This window comes from Tinamus guttatus, unplaced genomic scaffold (assembly GCF_059628265.1).
Source record: "Tinamus guttatus ecotype Peru unplaced genomic scaffold, ASM5962826v1 Tinamus_guttatus_pri_ptg000048l, whole genome shotgun sequence".
Classification (NCBI taxonomy): Eukaryota; Metazoa; Chordata; class Aves; order Tinamiformes; family Tinamidae; genus Tinamus; species Tinamus guttatus.
In genome coordinates this window covers 7,269,113-7,289,106 of record NW_028288582.1, presented here as the reverse complement: position 1 = coordinate 7,289,106, position 19,994 = coordinate 7,269,113, and the positions used below count along the sequence as shown (strand labels likewise).

General features: G+C 39.2%; 1 protein-coding gene across 2 annotated transcripts in view; it reads right to left on the bottom strand.

Annotated features, from left to right (window-relative positions):
- The window catches only part of CDC42BPB (CDC42 binding protein kinase beta), an 88,435-nt gene that overhangs the window by 55,535 nt on the left and 12,906 nt on the right, over nucleotides 1-19,994 (bottom strand). For both annotated transcript variants that reach the window (XM_088539648.1, XM_088539649.1), the window contains exon 2: nucleotides 5,675-5,766. In XM_088539648.1, coding sequence (XP_088395774.1) covers nucleotides 5,675-5,766 — 92 coding nt within the window. The remainder of the gene's footprint in view (nucleotides 1-5,674; nucleotides 5,767-19,994) is intronic.

The following is a 19,994-nucleotide window of genomic DNA, read 5'->3' as shown; positions in this document are numbered from 1 at the left end:
ATCTGGAAAAGGTAGAAAAGACATCTATTTAGATGATCAAGAAACTAAGAGCATCTCATATTAAAGCAGAATGAGAAAAATGTTGCTTTGAGAAAAAAAAAGAAAATGAGAAGTGGATCTGATTGCTATCTATAAATAAAATTGAAAGGAAGGACAATAGCAACAAGGATGGAAAGATCTGCTTAGGTTAATGGACAATGAAATTACGTAGACAAAATGGTGCAAAACCACTGTGAAATTAACCTTCAGCAGAAACCTGGAACAATTTTAGATATTTGAGCACAGACTTTATGCAAGTCTTTCCACAAGAAGAACAGATCGAATATCACTTCAGATGTAAACAACTCAGCTGTACTTTCTTATTATCAAATTCATAATCAAATATTACAGTCATTTTCCCCAGCCAAGGGAAAATGGCTATTATATGCCATTTTCACAGTCCTCCATGCTTTATCTTATTGATATTTTGGATACTGACTACTTAGAAAAAGAGTGCAAGAACTGCTTTATGCTCCTGATACTCATGAGTATGAAGAGTCTTTGATATACTGCTCATTAGTTAACAGTTTTAATGCTGCATCTTGGAGAAAAACTGGTTTGGACAGCTTTATCTTTTTATGACTGTTTTACATGTCAAATGGTGCAGCGTATCCTTGGTTGTGTTCATATTCTGCGGTGCATATTTCCAAAGCAAGACCTTTTTTTTTCAGAAAAGCAAGCAAACAAACAACAAAACAACAAAAATCCCACACGTGATGTGGATCTTCATGTTGTACAAATAAGAAATGGTTTACCAGTGCTGGCCAGAGAGGTTCTGCAAAGGATAAGTAAAGGTCCTGAATAGCACCTCAGCGATTCCTTAGCAATCAGCAGTGCTGCACAGGGAGGTGACAGGTCTTGCAGTGGCACCACACGACATTGTCTACCCAGCCTCTACAACCCGCCTGTCACCATAGTAACTTAATACTTCCACACAAACAGCAACAGGGATGGGAAGGACTAGGATAGCAGCAGTCTATTCCGAAGCATTTTTAAAACAAAACAGCTTCTTTCTTAATCCCTTGGACATTTTTGTGAAAGGTATACTGTGAAAAAGCATCGTAATTAAATATTTCTTTTGCATTGTATTCTGAACACACTCTTAACTCCTAGTAGCTGGATGAGGACTGTCATGGCATTTATAACCATTGGAGGCAATGTGTTAACCTATGGCTTAGGAAGGTACAGTTCCTGTTAGGTACTTAATATCAATTATTCTGAATAGGAAACAGAAAGCCTTTAATGCAGCGTGTACGCTCACTGTGTCCCAGCTTAATTTCTAGATCTGTGCAAAAACACAAACAGAGTCAGGACCACAGAGCTATGATTAAAACAGGATAAAGGCACAGGCAGCACTGGACTTAGTTTTTGCAAATTCACTTTCAGATCTGTGTTCTTTGCCAATATATTCCTCATTATGAACCACATTATCAACTAAAAAGCTGTGGTACACACTGAATCATCCTTACTCTCTCAGCCATGATTTTATTTCCTTCTGGAAATGTATTTTTACATGTCTTGATTCCAGCAAAGACTCTGGTTAAGCATACTGAATCGAGGTGACAGAATTGGTACTAACCACTAAACAAATCAAGTCTGTACCTCAATAATATTTATATGAAAAGGTATTTTTAATCTGTCAGTAGGAATAATACTTGGGCAGGGCATGTTATTAAGAACTTGAGTTATTTTTGCCCTAAGCAGGACAAAAGTGTCCCACCCTTCCGCTGCAAGCACAGTAAGTGTCGCTCATTCAAAAAAAAATCCTTAGCAATAAACAAGGGAAGGAAAACAATTGTTTCACTCCCATATTGCCATATTTCCAGGAGGTATCAGCCACTGGATACAATCGCAGTTCTGAAACAATGTGCATCGAGACAGTTCTTCCTTCCACAACCGCTCTTCGCGCGAATACTACGAGTTACATACACCGAAACTTGCTTATTCCGTGCAAAGTGCACACACAGCCCTTTACACAAAATACAGAAAAGCGATCTTATAGACTCACGAGTACAGTCCTGAGATGTCAGATGAAGGTTGCAAAGCAGTTAGTACAAGTACTTTGAGTCTGACAGTTGCCATGCACAGCACCCTTCTCCTATCCCTCCTGCCACTCTCTAGTACTCCCAGCTTCCCTGCATGCAGAGGCAGCCACCAAGCACAAGAAAGGGCTTCTTGGGAAGTTTTTCAGGCAAGCAAAATCTTACCAAGCCCAATTTCTCAGGCCACGAGCCCAATTTCTCAGGCTACTGTTTCTTTTCCCATAATGACATGCAAATTTCCATTGTGTACTTACACACACACAAACACAAAGACTTTCCCAAGCCAGTGACCTCAAGAATTAGAACCTTAAATATTCTTGTAGAAGATATTCAGACATGGTTTACCATGCATGTAAAATAGCTGTCTTCGATTATGAGAAAGAGATAAATTTATGTTTTGGCAGGTGCCTAGAGAAGAAATCTCTAGTTCCAAAACCAGGCTTTTTTTTTTTTTTTTCGTCTTGGCATAATAATGAGAACTTTAAGAAAGATATTCTCTCTTGCTTTCCCATTTCTTCCTTGTTATATGAATCTTCACTCAGGTAGTTTTGGATTACCAGTTGCTCCCCCGCACCCCCCCCAGAAGAAAAAGTGGACAAAAAGTGTTGAGTTTTGCTAGTCTGAAAGGAAAAAGAAAAAAATGTACTAATAGCAAAAGGTAAGTGCCGGCAATTATATAAATCTGCCTTAAATTAGATACTGCTTTTGCAGTTGTGTTCATAAGACCACACTGACGTGGAGGCTCAGACTACTCTCTGGTCAAAAATCACATTTCTATGGCTTGTGCGTTACGTAGCAAAATAAATTTCTGATCCTGACTGATAATTATTAGTAATATTTTGTTGTCATTTTGTGTAAGCTTTTTCTCCAAAGCAATTATCTATACAAATGTAAGAATAAAGCCTCCAAGGCTCTCCAAAAAGTTTAAAGTATTCAAACTGTGAATACAGCCACTACAGACATTCAGGAAAATGGAATGTAGTTTTCATCTTTTCTGAAGTCTGGCTTGTTTTGCTCTTTGCTTTTTAATTTAAACTATTTAATTCTAACATGAAGGCAGTTAGCTTAATTCTGATTAAATTCTCTATGCATTCTAACGAATATTTTATTTGCAACTTTTTTAGCAGTTTATCAACAGCAAAAGCACTTTATTCATAAACATCAGCATGCTATTGACTAATTTGCAACACATTTCCTACATATGTATGAATGTACTATAGAGAAAATAGTAACAGACCCCTCTTCAGTTTTAAGCGCTGCTTTACACAAGTCAGATACCACAAGACCAGAACCCTCAGTAGAAACTAATTTTTACTTATAGAATATCAACTTTCACATAATTACTATTTATAGTGTCTCGGAATATTAGGCACTTACTGCCAGGTAGTACATACAAAGTAAAAGAACAAGATAGTGCAGCACTGACAGACCACTATCACTACCACCTTCGTGAGCGCTCCTAAATCTAACAAAGAATGTTAGATATTCTCTTTTCTAGGCATCATTTGTACTTTTCAACCCTTCCTTGTCTTATCAAAATCTTTTCCCATTTCTGTTTTTTTCCTGCTGAACTCTTTGCAGTAACTTCTCTCTCTAAAAGTGGTTTACAAATAATACATCCGAGTTAAAAACAAGTACTTCAGGGAAACTCATCAGTGAGCTGATTCTGGTGTGGTGTTCTCACTGCCCTAAGATAACACTTTCCCCTTTTGGGAAAAGTGTGGCAATCTCAAGGTCAACATGCACTAAAAACTGAACTATTGTCTTACAGGTCAAGATGCTGCTCTCAGTCTGGGCATTTTACTTAAAAGGCTCGAGTTCTCCGAACAGTCATACCTGCCTTGACCACATGTGAACCTCATTTTACCTCAGGGAATCGTTAAGAGTACAGAACAGATGAAGAGGTAAGTGTGCTTGAAACAACAATTTCTCCATTTCTGGTAGCTACTTTCCTCAAAAGCTGTCCTTGAAACAACTTAAAATTCTTTGGATCTGAAGCTTTCAGAAGCTGAAGGATCCGATACCTTCATCCACTACCACGAACATGCACACATCCCCTACCTCTGCTTTCTGAACCCAGGCTGAGGCTGAGCACAGTCCTAGCACTTTCCTTGCTCAGTTTCAGGTTTGGCTGTAATACCAAGAGGAAAACAACCTTTTCTCATTAACAACATGGCTCTTCAAACCACACTACTTTCAAATAGCAAGTGGCTCTCCATAGGAATACTGGCTTTGCAACTCTTGCACTCAGGCCTGCAGTAACACGAACTGAGAACTAGTGTCTGGGAAGGATACAAATCCATCCAATGCGCTAAGTGTCAGGGTTCATATCCATTTCAGCAAGTTTCTACACGACCTTATTTCCCATCTGAGACAGGGTCTTCATCCTACACATTATCAACAGCAGCACCGCTAGGAATACTACTTTGCACATGCATGAGCATGCTCTCCTCCCACTATTCCTATTCATTTCTGCATGAAATTCCGCATAGGGAGCAGAGCTGACTTTTCCCAAGTCCGGTTTCTGAACATCCAGTGACCATGATGAATGAGCTCGGTTACATAATCAAACCCTGTGGGAAAGAGCTGGACATGTGCAGCGCACACCACGCTCCGAAGGTGCAGCCCAGTCATGGAGATGACAAGGGAAGGAAGCCCAGCCTTGGCCAGCGACAGCAGAGGTTGCAACTGTTAATGGGCCCAAGCCATTAGTGGCTGCCACTATACTTCACTCTAATGTGGCACTAAAAAGAAGCTTCCAGAAAATTTAAGGCTTTTTTTTGCTTCTAGAAATTCTTCATTTAATCACATCTTTTGCTGACAGTTGTGGATTCAGTTGTTAAGTGCTGAAAAAATCATCTTTGAGGTTCTCCAGAAGTCTCAGGTATCCTGTGCCTACTAGAGGGGGCACGTTCATCAACGTTCATGCCAGTGGCAAGGCCTATCACATTTCTGTGACTGGTGAGACTCTCATTAAGCATGTTAAGTAGCAGAGCTTCAGACCAGGGTCCTAAGACTGGTGAGTCCTCAAAACACAAGGCGTTCCTATCATCCCAGCATGATTCAACTTGCTGTCCAAAAAAACAGATCCAGCAGCCTTTGATCTTCAAAGATGACAGGGAACAGCCTTTGAGGCAGCCAAATGCCTCTTTCTGCATTACCAGATTGTTACAGACACCGGCAGATGGGTGGAGCAGCCTCTGTGTTCCTACCATAGAAACAGCCCAGTTCTGTGTTAAATTATAGCAGCAGAGAGGAGTACATATGGCAAGTGGGAGAAGAGATCCCAAAGTCAGCTGTACAGCTGCTAGGTGGGACCACCCTCGTCATATACATATTGAAGCAGCACTTGTTTTGCTAGTCTGAAGTCAAAATTAGTCAAACACAGGAATGGCAGAACTGGATACTAAACACCCTCCTGCAAAGGGCCTTCAGTAGTACCCACATAGCACGTTAGCATGCCACCTTTGGAATCATCATATAACATCTGTAGGAATCTCCTCACTTGTGCTTGTCTGAAAGAAACCTGCAGCAAGAAATCAGAAACAAAACTGACAAACTACATTACTACATTGACAACAAAAGTATCTTACCTCACCAAATGCTCCTCTTCCAATCACTTTTATAATTTCAAAATCATCTCGGTGAAGTTGCATTTCCTTTACCAACTTTGTGAATGGCTTTGCTGTTTAAAAAACAAAAAAGAAGAATTCGGTTATAAACAGAAATATTGTAAGTAAAGGTAATTCATAAAACAGGGGTCAAAGATTTTGATATAAAGCCTACACAGTTCATTTTTTCGAATAGTATTAGAGTACAAAGAAAAATAATTACAGATTTACAAAAATAAAAAACAACTCTTATAAATACTCAAGGTTTTGCTTATGACTGTAGAAATTACTAGTCCAACCTTCTGTTATCAGATAGATTATCTGGCATATTTATCCACCACAAGAAGGGTCTATGGGCCACAGTCCAAGTTCTCTGCTGGAGATTATGCAGTCAAACTGTCTTTTAAATTCTTAGAGCTGCAATCAAGGAGGGCTCTGCGTGAGGTTAGGAAAATAAGTAGAAGCAGCAGCTGCAGATCCTCTATTTTATGCTTTTACACCTACCAGGTAGAGATTTCATTACAATTCACCCTAATGCATCAATGCTCAGCCTCAACTTGTGGCCTGGGCATCAGCCTTGACCCCATCAAGCAAATATGAGCAAAGCAGGCTTTGGGAGGATTTTTTTTTTTTCCCCCCTTGAGTCATGTGAAGCAAGTGGGAAAAAAACTTACTCGCTATCAATAATCCATAAATAAAATTCACACTATTCTTTAGCCACAAGAATAATCTTCTTCTTAAGACAGGTCCGACTTTTATTATTTTAACTAGACCAGCTACCAGTCTCAGCAGATAGCTCTCTACTCAATAGTAATGAAAGAATGTCTACAAGATCAAAAAGTCAGAATTTCTACTCTGAACTATACTTTCTATTGGAATCAAGCAATACTGGAAAAATCTCAGAACCAATATTTAAGTGCTGCAGCCTAAAAGGTGGTGAGGAACTAGCCTTTATTTACTTCATAACAGTGGTCTCACTGGAGTTGAGACATTTCTCAAAATACCTGGATGATAAATTGCATTACATCAGCAAGTTCCACCAATTTCCTCCTCTCTAGCCCTCTTGCAGAATAATATATTACTGGCATATTTTGAGGATTAGTGTTTAAAGACAATTTTCTATTTGTTCTGATTATGACCAGAACACATAGGAGAACTGCCCTCCCACCTCAACCCACCAAAACAAACAAACAAACAAAAACCCAAAGAACACCATGCTGTTCTCCATCTTACCGCAAACATTATTAGACATAAGAGATTAGAAGCTTTTATAAGTATTTTTTTCCCCAGGTACAACTAAATAAAACATTGCACACGCACTACTTGTGATTCAGCCCACATTCCCATTTCAACCTCCTTGCACTACGATACAGACTAATGAACTACAAACCAAACAGATTTCCCCTAAGAGGGAGTCCCTGCTTTGACAAAAGATTTCAGATATAAACAAACAAAACCTTACAAACACACGGCAGATACAGAAGTTTGAACTGAAGAACGCAGTCTCCACTAGAAAGTCTAAGCAAAAAAAGCCCCCAAACCTCTCAGAAAACAAAAATGAGTCAATAAAGTGAAGAATTACCCATACTGAACAGTAGGCATGCTTCCTGTGTGTACCTGGGAGAAGCATTACTGAAAAGGGTTTGTCACAAATAATATCCTTCCAATCTTATGGTTTCATTCTGCTTAGAATGAAATCTAAATTAGAAATCCCATTTTCTAATTGGATTCCCTACTTCCATATGGGAAAGAAATGCCTTCCACACAGGATCTACAAAAGGAAAAAAATTCCTCAGATGGCATGCCCCCAGCTAAATTTCAGATTCTAACAAATTTAACCAGAAATTTCAAATTTATACTGGTCCAGTCAGGCATCTATACCAGCCAATACCTCTATGGACATATAGCAGTTATTTCACAAGGTTCTTCTGCCTCCTTCCACTACTATCAAGCCAGGAAGAGATGAGGAAACCTAACGGCAGATAAAGAACAAGCTGAAAGCTCCTATTGCCGAGCTGTGAGCTGTTACTGCAGCCGCCTACACCAACACCAGGTTCTGGTGCTGCTCAGATTCAGAGGAGGAAAACGACATCCAGTTGTTTTCTTTCTGAGGGATAATCATCTGAGAGTTGGATTATTAAATAAAAAAAAAAATCATGTTCAGCTATAACCCAAATCAGTAAACAGATTACCAGAATAGTTGGTCAAACAGTTATAAAAAATGGTCAGTGTAAATTGATTGTAAGCAACTTTCATGGTTGGAAGACAAGCTTATGCAAGTGTTAGCTGTCCTGCACGTTAACAAAAAACAAAACAAAAAAACCCTTATTTCTTGTATTTTTATTATTTTGTCAGGTGGTCATGCTGTTCTTATTTTCCGGTTTCCTTTATTTCTAAGAAATGCATTAAGCTTCATCTCACTAAATTGCAATTGGGTTTATAAATCCATTAAACTATATCAAAGGAAGTGAAATCAGTTAGTGTAATATATTAAAAGATAATAAATAGTTTAATTATTATCTAGCATAATGTACACTTATAGCTAAGTAAATAGAAGAAAAACTATTTGTAGAGAAAAGAATTAACTCTAGCAAAAAATGCATTCTTCAAGATGTTAGGATTAGCAGACTTCATCCATTTTAATTCCAAAACCTGCAAGAGTCCTAGGCTGGTCTTGCCTTTTCACCTCAATTTGTCAATTTTCAAACTAAAGTTAGTTTAGTTTTCAAACTAAAGTTAGTTTAGTTTTCAAACTAAAGTTTGTTCAAACTAAAGTTTGTTCAAACTAAAGTTTGAAAATAGGACCTAAAATTTGCACAAGGTTATGCAACAAATCATAGCACAGAGGTAATGAAACAGTAAATCTCTTCAACAGATACTTTGCAGACAGCGTGGAGAAGAGTGATACACGTATCTCTATTATTATGTAGTCTTCTGTTTTCAAGTATTGGATTGCACAATCTTTACCTTTTAATAACTCAAATAATAATAAAAAATACTTCTAATTTGCCTTCCTGCTCCTCCATGGGATTGTAGCCATTCCTGCTATGCTCAGCCATCCAATATCCAGGTCAGTAGCACAGGCACAAGTGGGAGACTTGAGTGAGCAGACACGTGCTCAGGAGGTGCAGAGCCACATTCATCCTGCTTGGCAGAATGATGCCAACTGATACAACTTCTCCTACATAATGAGTGAAGAGCACTCGCTTTTCCCTTCACACACAATCAAGCACTGACAGAAGGAAATAAAGCATATCACTATTTTACAAACCCAGAATCCAAAACAAAATTCTCTCCATTTATGGTAATTAAATTATAATTTGCTGATTAGTTTTGAGCCCAATATAAAAACGCAACACTTATGATTTGGATTTAATGTAAGACTTGACAATTTCATCCAAGGAAAAATAAAAGGGGAGCACTCACTCTACCGGGGGTTTTGTTGTCAGCAATTACTGAATTTTGTTATATATACACACACTGTTGTCAGGGTAACATTATCTGTGAGTAAATGCCAGAGTTTGTTTATTCAAGGCTCTGACGCTCTAACCAGAATTTGGGACATACTGTGTGCAGTATATGCTTGTGCACATCACTGCGTCCTCTCCCTCATGCTGCTTTTGCATTATTACATTTATTAATGTTTGGGAGAAGGAGATTTTCTATAAGGCCCCAGGGGTGCAGTGTATTAATTTTAAGAAGCCAAGGAATATATGCTTTCGAGCATATAATGTAAACCAGTAAAAAGCTATGTTTTGATCAATATTCATAAAGGGAGGCGAAATGCCAAAATATATTTTTTCAATGAAAATCAGAGTGCATATGAAAGAAAATTCTCCACCCACAACAAACTGTACTCCAGTCATATCCTCTTCTTCCCTGATGAACTGGATAAGGCTGTTTTATCTGCACAAAAAGAAAATGTAAAATTGGAAGAGCTGGAAAACAATTTGAAGCCTGGACATAAGTAAACAGGTTTGTGGTTTAGGCTTCTTAGCAGGTGCATCTGCACTGCAGTCAATGTGTTTCATGCCATGTGATCCAAGACACTTGAAGATGGAGCTGCTTCAGAGGGACCAGGCACTGCAGGGAAGCCCAGCAGAGATTAGGTTGCAATGGTAGAGTAGCACCCTGGCTCTAATCTGAGGAAGGATAAGACCCCTGAATATTTTGTTAGGCAGGTTCCAAAAAACTCAGAGCCACAAAAACACACACACACACGCACTAAGGGGAAGCCCCAGATAATCAGGAATATCTGATGCTTTGTAGCAACAGCAGCTTCAAATTTAAAGCAAATGTGACAACCAGAACAGACCAGTACAAAGAATCACAGGACAACTCAGTCAAAAACCGATTTCCAACCAGGTTACTCAGGGTTTTCTCCAGGCAGTTCTCAAAAACCTCCAAGGATGGAGATTCTGCAACATCTCCAGACAACCTAGTCATATACTTGACCACCCAGAATCAGACAGTCTCACAGTTCAGAATTGTTCTTGTACATGCTTTTAAGTCATTATAGAATAAGATGATAATATCTTGTTCTATAAGATCTACCTAGAAGACACTTTCAGGCTTTTTGTTGGTCAGCAATTATCTGCCACCACACTGCCTTTATCTACTCGCTTCCTTTTCAAAAAGTTATGCTAGGAAACTATGCGAATTGCAAAATATTAATGTCAAAGAGAATAGAAAGTGTCAGATAATCATCTGCAAAACCATATTCCCACCAGGCACATCCAGTATTTTATTTAAGATGCTTTTTTCTCTTTGTAGGAAGAACATGAAAGAGAATGGAGCTTTAGCATTTCCCTAACCATTTTTCATAACTTACATTCTAGAAATCAAGCAACTTGTTTGCCCTTTGTGCACCCTTCTCAAAGAAGCAGCATTCCTGTGATATTGCTACTAAAACAGTAGGCTGACAGGTTTAACAAGTTAGTGCTTGTATACATGTCTTGAGAGATACCCACACCCAGTTAGCCCAATCCAGCTTACTGGGGCTGATAAATGCCTGTTACAACCCACACTTGAGTTTTAAAGCAGTACCATCGCCTCTGTACTTTGTGAAATTTTCACCCATTGGTATTTTAGAAACGTAAATTTTTCTTATTCTTGCATCCTTTGTTGACTCCAAACTTTTTTTTTCCAATTACAATTTCCCTTCCTTTTCCTGTGCTAGCTGGTTTCCTCTTTTCTTCTAACGTGTAATTTTTTTTTAACCCCGTTTCCCAAGGAAATAAAGGATATGTGATCATACCGCTTGGCAACCTGAGTCCATTCCTTCTTCGCAGTACATTTAAAACCCAGCAAGACTCTTCATTCCCTTTGCCAAATTTCACTGCAGTTGTCCGAGGACACCAAGTTCCTCTGGGTTTCACAAAAACTGACAGTGAATAGGAAAGAGCCACCCACAGTATCACCTCTGCTAAGGGAAAGGCTGTGACAGCAACCTAGCAGCTTCGCTGGTCAGCATACACCAAGCTGCAAACCCCACATACGTTGTTGGAGCTATGGTGTAAAGTTTCTGCTATTTATAGACGGGGTGTTGTCTGACAATTTCTATTGCTTGTTTCACTTCATCCCTACTATCTACCTTATTTGTAATGCATATTATGCACATGCATTCATTTCATTTATTCTGTTGCCTTCTAACTCCTGATCCTTCAGTTTTATACAACATCCATTACACGAATTCAGGGGTTCAAGACTTAGTGCATCCAGGTATCACTAGAGCAAACACAAGCTCCACTGGATTAAAATCGAAGAACTTGATCTGGTTACTCATTGCAAAGAGTTTCTGATCCTTGCAGAACAGCCTGCTCAGATACAGGAAAGTGACAAACACTCCCAGTTACCTCTATAACCTGAACAAGGTTACCAAGTTTTACAGTCCCTGAATTATCAGTACTCGATAATTTTAAGACATGCTCTTCTGACTTGTTATTTATGATGACTGAAACGTCAGTAAGTACAGACCAGTAATAAAACACCAGAAACATCTCAATCTGAAACTGACAGCATTTTCCATAGGAGTTAACAATAAAATAGCAAGGGGAATAAGTTTATTATGAAATTTAAGATTTTATTATTTAAAAAAAAAAACGGTATTTAAACACTTCAAGCTTCTTTGTGAAAGCAGCACACAAAGGCAACATTCACTTACAGTTTCAACTATGGAGTCAGAGCTTTTCTTCATGCAAGTCTTCTATCAGCTGTAAAACCACTTGGCCACTTTAAATCAGATGTTCTGCCGAGACTTAATAGAACTGAGTTTGGACTAGATTAGGGTTATATAATTATAAGTGAAATCTTCAAAGACTTAAATGGGTATAGCAGTCACTAGTTTTGCTCACAAATCAAGGCTGGGGGCTCAAAGCTTCCACATTTTTCTTCAGGAGCAGCTCTATCAGAAGCAGAAGAACTAATACCTCCATTTAGATTCTGTATACAAGTTGATACTAGTTTGGGATGACAATTCATGTGAAAAACTTATTGCCATGTAAAAAGATACTAGCATTAGAAAACACTTTGAAGAGAGAAAAAAATAAAACGAAACAAAGCACACAGTTCTGATGCTGATCTTACTATCATCACTAAGACTTGCTAGCAGAAGAGCAAAATATTTACCTGAAAATATCAGCTGTGTTCGCTGTTCCTCACTAGGCACTTTTTGTGCTGCAAGCCCTACCAGCAAGAACCACATAGAGGGAATTTATCTGCAGCAATGGGCTGCCGCTTGCCAGCGTGCTGATGAACGACACCACTGAACACTAGTAGCTGGAGAGCTGCCCGACTAGCCCATTCACTGTCTTTCATGCTTACAATGAAAAGATACCAAAGACGATGCTCAAGATTTGTACCAACATGTACTGAAGAACACACAGATGGTTCTAAGTAGCCCAAGTGACAAACATCCATTTTCATTTTAACTCCTGCTAGAGCAATCTTGCTTCTCTTTGAGAACAAACCAGCAGAATTTGAACAGCCAAAAGAGGAAATGTGCACTGGTTTACCAATACAAAATATGTAAACCAATTGGTTTACAAATACCAAATGATCATCTGCTATACTTTCATACAAGGGACTGTAGCTTACCTATAAAAATATAATAGTCTGGTAAAATATAACATGCAAGTCAGACCTAAATGTAATGGCAAACACAAATGCTAAAACATGATGCAAGTACCATAGACCAGAGATGTACACATGAGACCTAGTAGCTGAAGAAGTTGACTGCTCAATATGCCATCTTCTCATGGAATGATCCATAAATGAGGAATGTAGACTGTGGTCTCTAGACACAATTCAGGTGTTGTTTGTTATTGTTTTTAAATACCAAACTTTACTTGGGAAGATGGAATCACCAGTATTGAGAATGAAGAAAAACATGATTGTAACTTGCATTTAATCTGGAAAACCTGGAAATGACTTCACATCCACACAAGCTCAATGCATCCTCACAACACCTGGCCCTTTGGCACCCAGACAAACCTTTCTACACAGGATGACACATTCCGAACACGAAAACCTGCACCTCTGAGTACTCACTGGGGCATTTCAAAACCCACACAGTAGTCTGAGATTAGATTCTACTCCAGCTCTCCCAGGAGGCTTAACAAAACTCCTAAAGAAGTCATGCTTCTGATTGCACTCTGTGGCTCGGTCTTTCATATCTGCCTCAAACTTGCCACATTTGTTTGTGAGAAGGGAGGCTGCTCTGCTTTTCTAACCTTTCCTAAGAGTCACGGCTCCTTCAGCACACTGAGTACCAACCACAGCTCCACTTGTCATTCAGCCTTTTCAGCCTTACAGGATCCACCATCTGGTGCAGAGAGATTCTGAATGCCCACAAGTCATGATTTTCTGAACAGTCCCAAATATCAGGTCTTGGTTCATATTTGAATTTCATCAGTTTTTCAAAGGTGTATTTTCCTTCTTCTTCTGTATCACTGAGAACTGCTAAGAAAAGATTGCTATGCCACCACAAAATCTCTGTTCTTAAACAACTGTTGCTATCCAATGTCCTGTTAAGTCTCCTTCAACCCTTTTATTTTCTTCATGGGAACCAGACTCAGCCCAGAAAAGCACAAGTCACACATGGCCTCTCTGAATCAGTGATTTCCACTGCAACTAAATCTCTGTCATCCCAGACACTTGAACAAATGAAAGAGGAGTTACTCAACCACTATAATCCAGCAAATCCATTCTGACACTTAAGGAGATGGTCTCACGTCCCTCTCCTCCTACACGATCATCTCCTTTCTGTTGCCTAGATTGTCATTAACGTCCATGCAGTATGTCAAACCAGGGAACATTTCCAGGCAAAAATTAACTTGTCTATCCCATCCCCTGCACTAAGTCATTCCCTCCCCCTGACTCACGCACAGCTGCAGAGGACAGCGGGTCCAAGGCAGCAGGAAGCGGCTGGAGGAAGGCAAGGCCCCGAACTGCATGGATCTGTCTGGGATGAGGGGGAGCAGGGAGCTACTGCGCCATTCCTCGCCAACCCAGAGCACATTTGAACAGGATGATCTGAGGAAGATGTCAAAGCATCATAGAGAAATGGAGAGCTGCAAACCCCTGCAATAAAGTCTCTGCTAAACAGTTTTATTGCTTTTTCAACTACCTGAATTTTTCTGTCTAGGGCCAGATTTTGCAGGTGCTAGAGATATCCTTGAAACCACAGCAAAGGGAGATCACATGTTCAAGCACATCAATAATGGAAACAGTTTCATGCCTCTACATGAATCATTAGTTCCAAACAGTAAAATTTAAATGCTTCAATCTCTTTCTTTCCATAACAAAGCTGGAAATATTGCTAACATTCAGATTTTACAACATGATGAATGATGTAAAAAGCAGAGATAAGAATAATTTTGGTATACTAGTTCTGGGGATTATGACAGCTCAAAAAAGACATTTTTCACTCATTTTCAGATGATTTCAAACCAAAGAAAGGCTCAAATCTGAGCTCACCCAAACTTTAACATAAACATAAACTTAATCATACCCAGCATCTGTTGCACATCTTACTAAGAAATAAAACAATTCCATTCTGATATCATGTTGTGCTGATGTAAGTTTACACTACACTTGCATTAATTAACAAACTACCACAACATCTTTGGGCAAAATTCCAGTTTTCTGACTCCACGCTTTATTCCATCTTAAAAGTAAAGCCTATCAAGAAAAGAAGCACAAGCATTTCATCAGTTATTTACAGTAAAACAAATACCTTTTGTTTGGTCCAGATACATGCAGGGTACAGTTGCTCTCTCAAGTAACTGAAGAATTTGTACATCATTGAGAAACAAAAGTCTGTATTTTACATTGGTACCGTATCAGCACACCTCCTCCTTTATTTACTCTGCTTGACACCCCCCTTTTCTTCCCTCCAACACAACAGTCTCCTGACGGCAGGAGAGAAACCCAGGTTACAAGATCCTGCTTCTCTCTCATTGCACTTTTAGAGTGAATTAGAGACATCATTCAATGAAACAACTAATGCAACCTAATAGACCCCAGCAAGCAGAGGGGCAGCTTCACAGACCCACGCTCTGCCCCTGTATCAGCTGCACAGAATTTAGCCCATCTCACCCCACTGCTCCGATTCCGCTCACTAAACCAGGAGAAAGCACCAAGACACACAGCAACTGTCTTCTTGTAGTTTAGCAAATTGAATCACATCTCTGAAGGGTCAGAGGGACTGCCACGAAAGCACAGGGAGAAAGGCAGAAAGGGAAATGAAGTCCTTCTGCAGCAGCAGTGACCTTCAACTGCACTGTTCAGAGGGGCCGAGCTGGCTGTACAAGGGCTCTCTGCTGGTTCAGCTGCTGCAAACTTGGCCTACGTTGGTGTGGACTCCTGAGCAGCTCTGCAGTAAATCCAAAATGGGAGCTTATGCAGTCAAATGATAATTACTTTCATATATGTGTGTGTATATACACACACACACACACATTTATTCTCACACGAAGCAATATCACAAATTGAGAAACTAAAGGAATGACAAGATGGGGCCTTAAAGCAGTTTATGGCACTGCAGAACCATACCTGGTATTTTGTCTGCTGACTCACGCCTGCCAAGCTACACATACAAACATCCCAAATTGCTTTCAGGTTTGAAGAGTTCCAGCAGCAATGAGTATGTTAAACACAGGTGTGGCAGACCTTGCTCTTCACCTCACCTCCTCTTAAATAGCAGCATATAGCAGGACATTTTCTATGGCATTACACACCAGTCTCAGAACTTCCTTAGAGCGCCAGGCCTAATTAAAAGGTCAACAAGTCAAACTTCTGCCTCGGGAGAGAGCCACAAGGACAAAGTGACATGCAGTTACTGTAACCAGCGCCTAAAATATTTGGTGTAGTTGAAGTTGTTCAGAAACACGGAAGACGAGGTACTCTCTAAACCTGCTGAAAATATTATCAAGTTTAGTTCTAAAATTTGAGTTACACATTTCAGGGAAAGGCTTAGAGTCCTTTCTGTCATTAATTTCATTTCACCTAACCCCACAGTTAATTTCATTTCACCTAACCCAACACTCCTCAAGAACAGGAGCTCCCCAGCCAAAGCCACTCTCATTCTGCAGCAGAAGAATTAAGTATTTAAACTCAATCAAACTATAATGACTGGTCTGGTGGCATTGCGACACCAACCCCAGCTCTCTGCCTTGCTCGGTGGCCTCCCATGCCTCCGGCGGAGGTGAGGAAGAGGAAGAGCGTTGACAGCAGCGCTATTGTTCGCTCAATTGCGGCACAAGGGCCTTACCGCGTTACACGGTAGCAGCAGCAGGAGGAATGAGACCCAATGGGCATCCAAGTGAGGGCGAAACCCGGGGGCTTCAGGGGCCTTGGGGCTAGGGTGTTTCCTGGCGCTTGCTCAGAGAGGGTGTAAAGAAGAAAGCGGAAAGGGGAAGGGGAAAACCCTTCTCAGGCTTGCAAGGCAAATCCTACCTGGAGCTGTGAGTCTGACACATCCAATTCCACACGATGATCAGATCAGTGGCACAGGACCCAACTTCACCAAGTAAGCCAGAAAAACAAGCAAATAACACCAATAGTTTCCATAGCACCAACGGTTTCAATAGCACATAGCTTGGAATGAACTTTTCCCCCCCCCCCCTCCCCGCTATGCTACTTTGCCATCATGTTCAACAGTGATTCAGCACATTTCAAAACTGGCCTGCATCAACACCCCCACTTTCCAAATGGGACTATTAAAATTAAAATTCAAATAAATAAATAAATAAAATAAAAAAGAAAGTCTGTTTTTGCATGGAAAAGAAGTCTACTAGAAATCTCCAAGTATGTCCTAGATCTTGTCTTAGAGATATATATCTAGATACGGAGTTCAACTGCAGTACAAACTGCACACCAACAGCACTACAGAATATTTTTTAAAAAATTCATGACCAAAAACAAAGCCCAAAGGCCTTCTGCACTAGTAAGAAATAAACCCAGAAGTTTGCAAAACTCAGGTGTAGTGTTGTGTGTTTATGTCTGCTAAAAAGCAGCAACTAGTTATTCTAAAATTTCAAACTGACACAGTTCAGATTTTTTTTTTCTTAAGAATAAAAATCAATCTAAAACTTTTTTGAAACAAAATTTTGAACCCACATTGATATCTCTGACATTCTGGCCAAGGTATAATCTAGAATATTAGATACATAAAAAAATATATATTTTCAAATTTCGAATGCTTCCTTTAAATCACCTACAGGGATGTCAAATCCTGAAACAGTACACATGAATTCTTAAAATCCGATAGATTTAGAGTACATCTAAAGAACCTTAAAATTGCACATAGATTCTTATTCTGTAAACACTTTGCATATAAAACCAGAAAAACACGATGCCTTTTTTTCCAGAGACATTTAGAAGCCTCTAAGCAATCTAAATTAGCTTTTTTAGTACAGCTGAGATGAAGTTCTTCCTTGTTCTCTTCCCCTCAATCTCTAAATTCCATCTCCCAACCCCCTATCCTACTTTTTTCCTTTCCTAGTTTAGCTACAATACACCAAATAAGCTCTCTGCCCCTTTTCTCTATTTGGGCACAGCATAAAACACACTTTTGCATTTGTTTTGGTTTAATACTTTTAAGCCCATCCTTCCTTCATATTTTTGCCATTCATCTTTCAAAAACTCTTAAATGCAGTTTCTGGCTCATGATTTTGGATAATTTATTAGTCTCCAAACCAAGTGTGAGACCACATTACCACACAATTTAATGGAAAATAAAGTGCATGCTATGAGGCTTTCCCAAGTTTCTTGCAAGCTCCTGGAACACTTACATCCTCCACACTGCAATTCCAAGTGTAACAGACCTATTCCCGCAGTGCCCAGGTGATGAGACGCAGCCCACGCTCACTGGGTTCGAGATTCTTCCTCTTCCTCACAGGTACTTGAAACCAGCAGGAAACAAAGTCTGTTCATGGTCTTTAGTCAGTACTGGTTATCCTCAATCTTAGAGTTACTTCAATTAAAATACAGCAAGAATTTCAATCACCACATTTTCTAAATATCATATATGCTACGTCTTTTTGTCCTGCTCCTCCACTCTTCAAAGTGGACACATCAATTGAGGACCATCTCAATGAGTTTTTATTTCAGATATATCATCCAACACAGCATTCTGCATTTGGGCTTCTTACTTTAAATGCAACTTCCCATTTTCCACACTCCTCTCTGTTTGAATTTCAAAGTAAGATTATCCATATGCCATCTCTGGTTAATAAGAATTGCATATTGCCCATTTATTTCTGCCCATTCAAGTAGAGAATTGCTACTCCTAGCTCATTTAAGGACCATCTAAGCAGGACCTACTGATTTGAAAACAAAACAAAGTATCATGACATCCAAAACAAGCTTGTGCCAGGCTAGCAAATTTAAACTGTAATCTGTACTACAGGTCCCAAGCTTTTCTTTTACTCATACTTCAAAATAACAAAACACTCCAGTGTGATGCATAGTAGTACAAATGCTACTGGAAGACCCTGTCAATGTAGAATAGCTTTTCGATTTTCCCTTTATCACAGTATAATTCTTGAAGGACCCATCAAGGTGCATTAATTTCCTTTCACAAATTTTCTGATAGAGAAAAATAAGTGGCCTCTGAGGTGGCCACAAAACACTTTTTTAAGCTGTTGCAAACTGGTGGAGATGAAATCCCCTATTGACAGAGAAAAAACATTTTTGGATCTCTTCCATTTCATTGTGGATGATTTTAAGCTCTATTCCATTCCTTTTTCCTCTTTCCTCTTTTTCCACACAGAATTTTGTATTTTCCTTTACCATTTTATCTCCAATATCATCTAAATAAGCCTTGGCTACTTTGATCATTCAGGGATTGTTTCAGCTCTTAAGTAATTTTTTCTACTTGTGTTTCCTCACTTTAAGAAAAAACACTCAGTCCCAAAACTACAATCCTTAAAGGACTGTCAAATTTGCATTCTTGATTATGTAGTTCAGACACATCAGTTCATTTTTGATGTCAATACTGTGGAGCTGAAGATACAAAATCCTTTTGTTCCACAAAGGCATTCAGTATTTTCTAATGGAAGAAAGCCTGGAAGAGACTAAATCTTTGTAATATTCTTCAAGTTGTCATCTCTGAGATTCTCAATATTTTTATCACTACATCCTTTTTATTAGCCCACATTTAAGAGGTACACGAGACTGCTTATTTAGTAACACATCATTCCATCTTGGGTTGCCACTGTGAATCCAGCAAAGACATAAACACAACAACAGCAAAAAAAAAGGCAGCTTAAATCTGCTGGCAGTTGTGCAGCCTTTAGAATAACATGCAAGTTTTGGTCTAGCTTTCATAGATAGGTGCACCTACAACACAAACTAAACAGTTGCATCGAAGATGGACAAACCAGGCAGTATGGAGGGGAAGGAAAAACATGCTCACAAAGCTTCCATTTTTGTTGTTGACCTTTACAGGAAACAGTTTAAGTTTTGAAGACTATTCTTGCAGCAACTGCCTTAATACTAACCTCTTAACAGATAAACAGGTTCATTTTTATTATAGTTTCTAGAAGTTTAACCCTTGCTTCATACCTACTTTGAATTTAAAAATTGAATTTATAGCTTTAACAAATAACTAGGTCCATGGAACCTTTAGAAAATCTATGAGGAACAGCTATGTACTGAACTATTCTACCGTAGTATTTGTGTAAGCAACAAGTGTCATTTTGTTCCAATATTTATCACAGTGTTCAGGTCGACATTCTTATGGATGAATAAAAACATTCCTAATTTTATTGCAAGATATTTTGTGATACCCAAGCAGTTT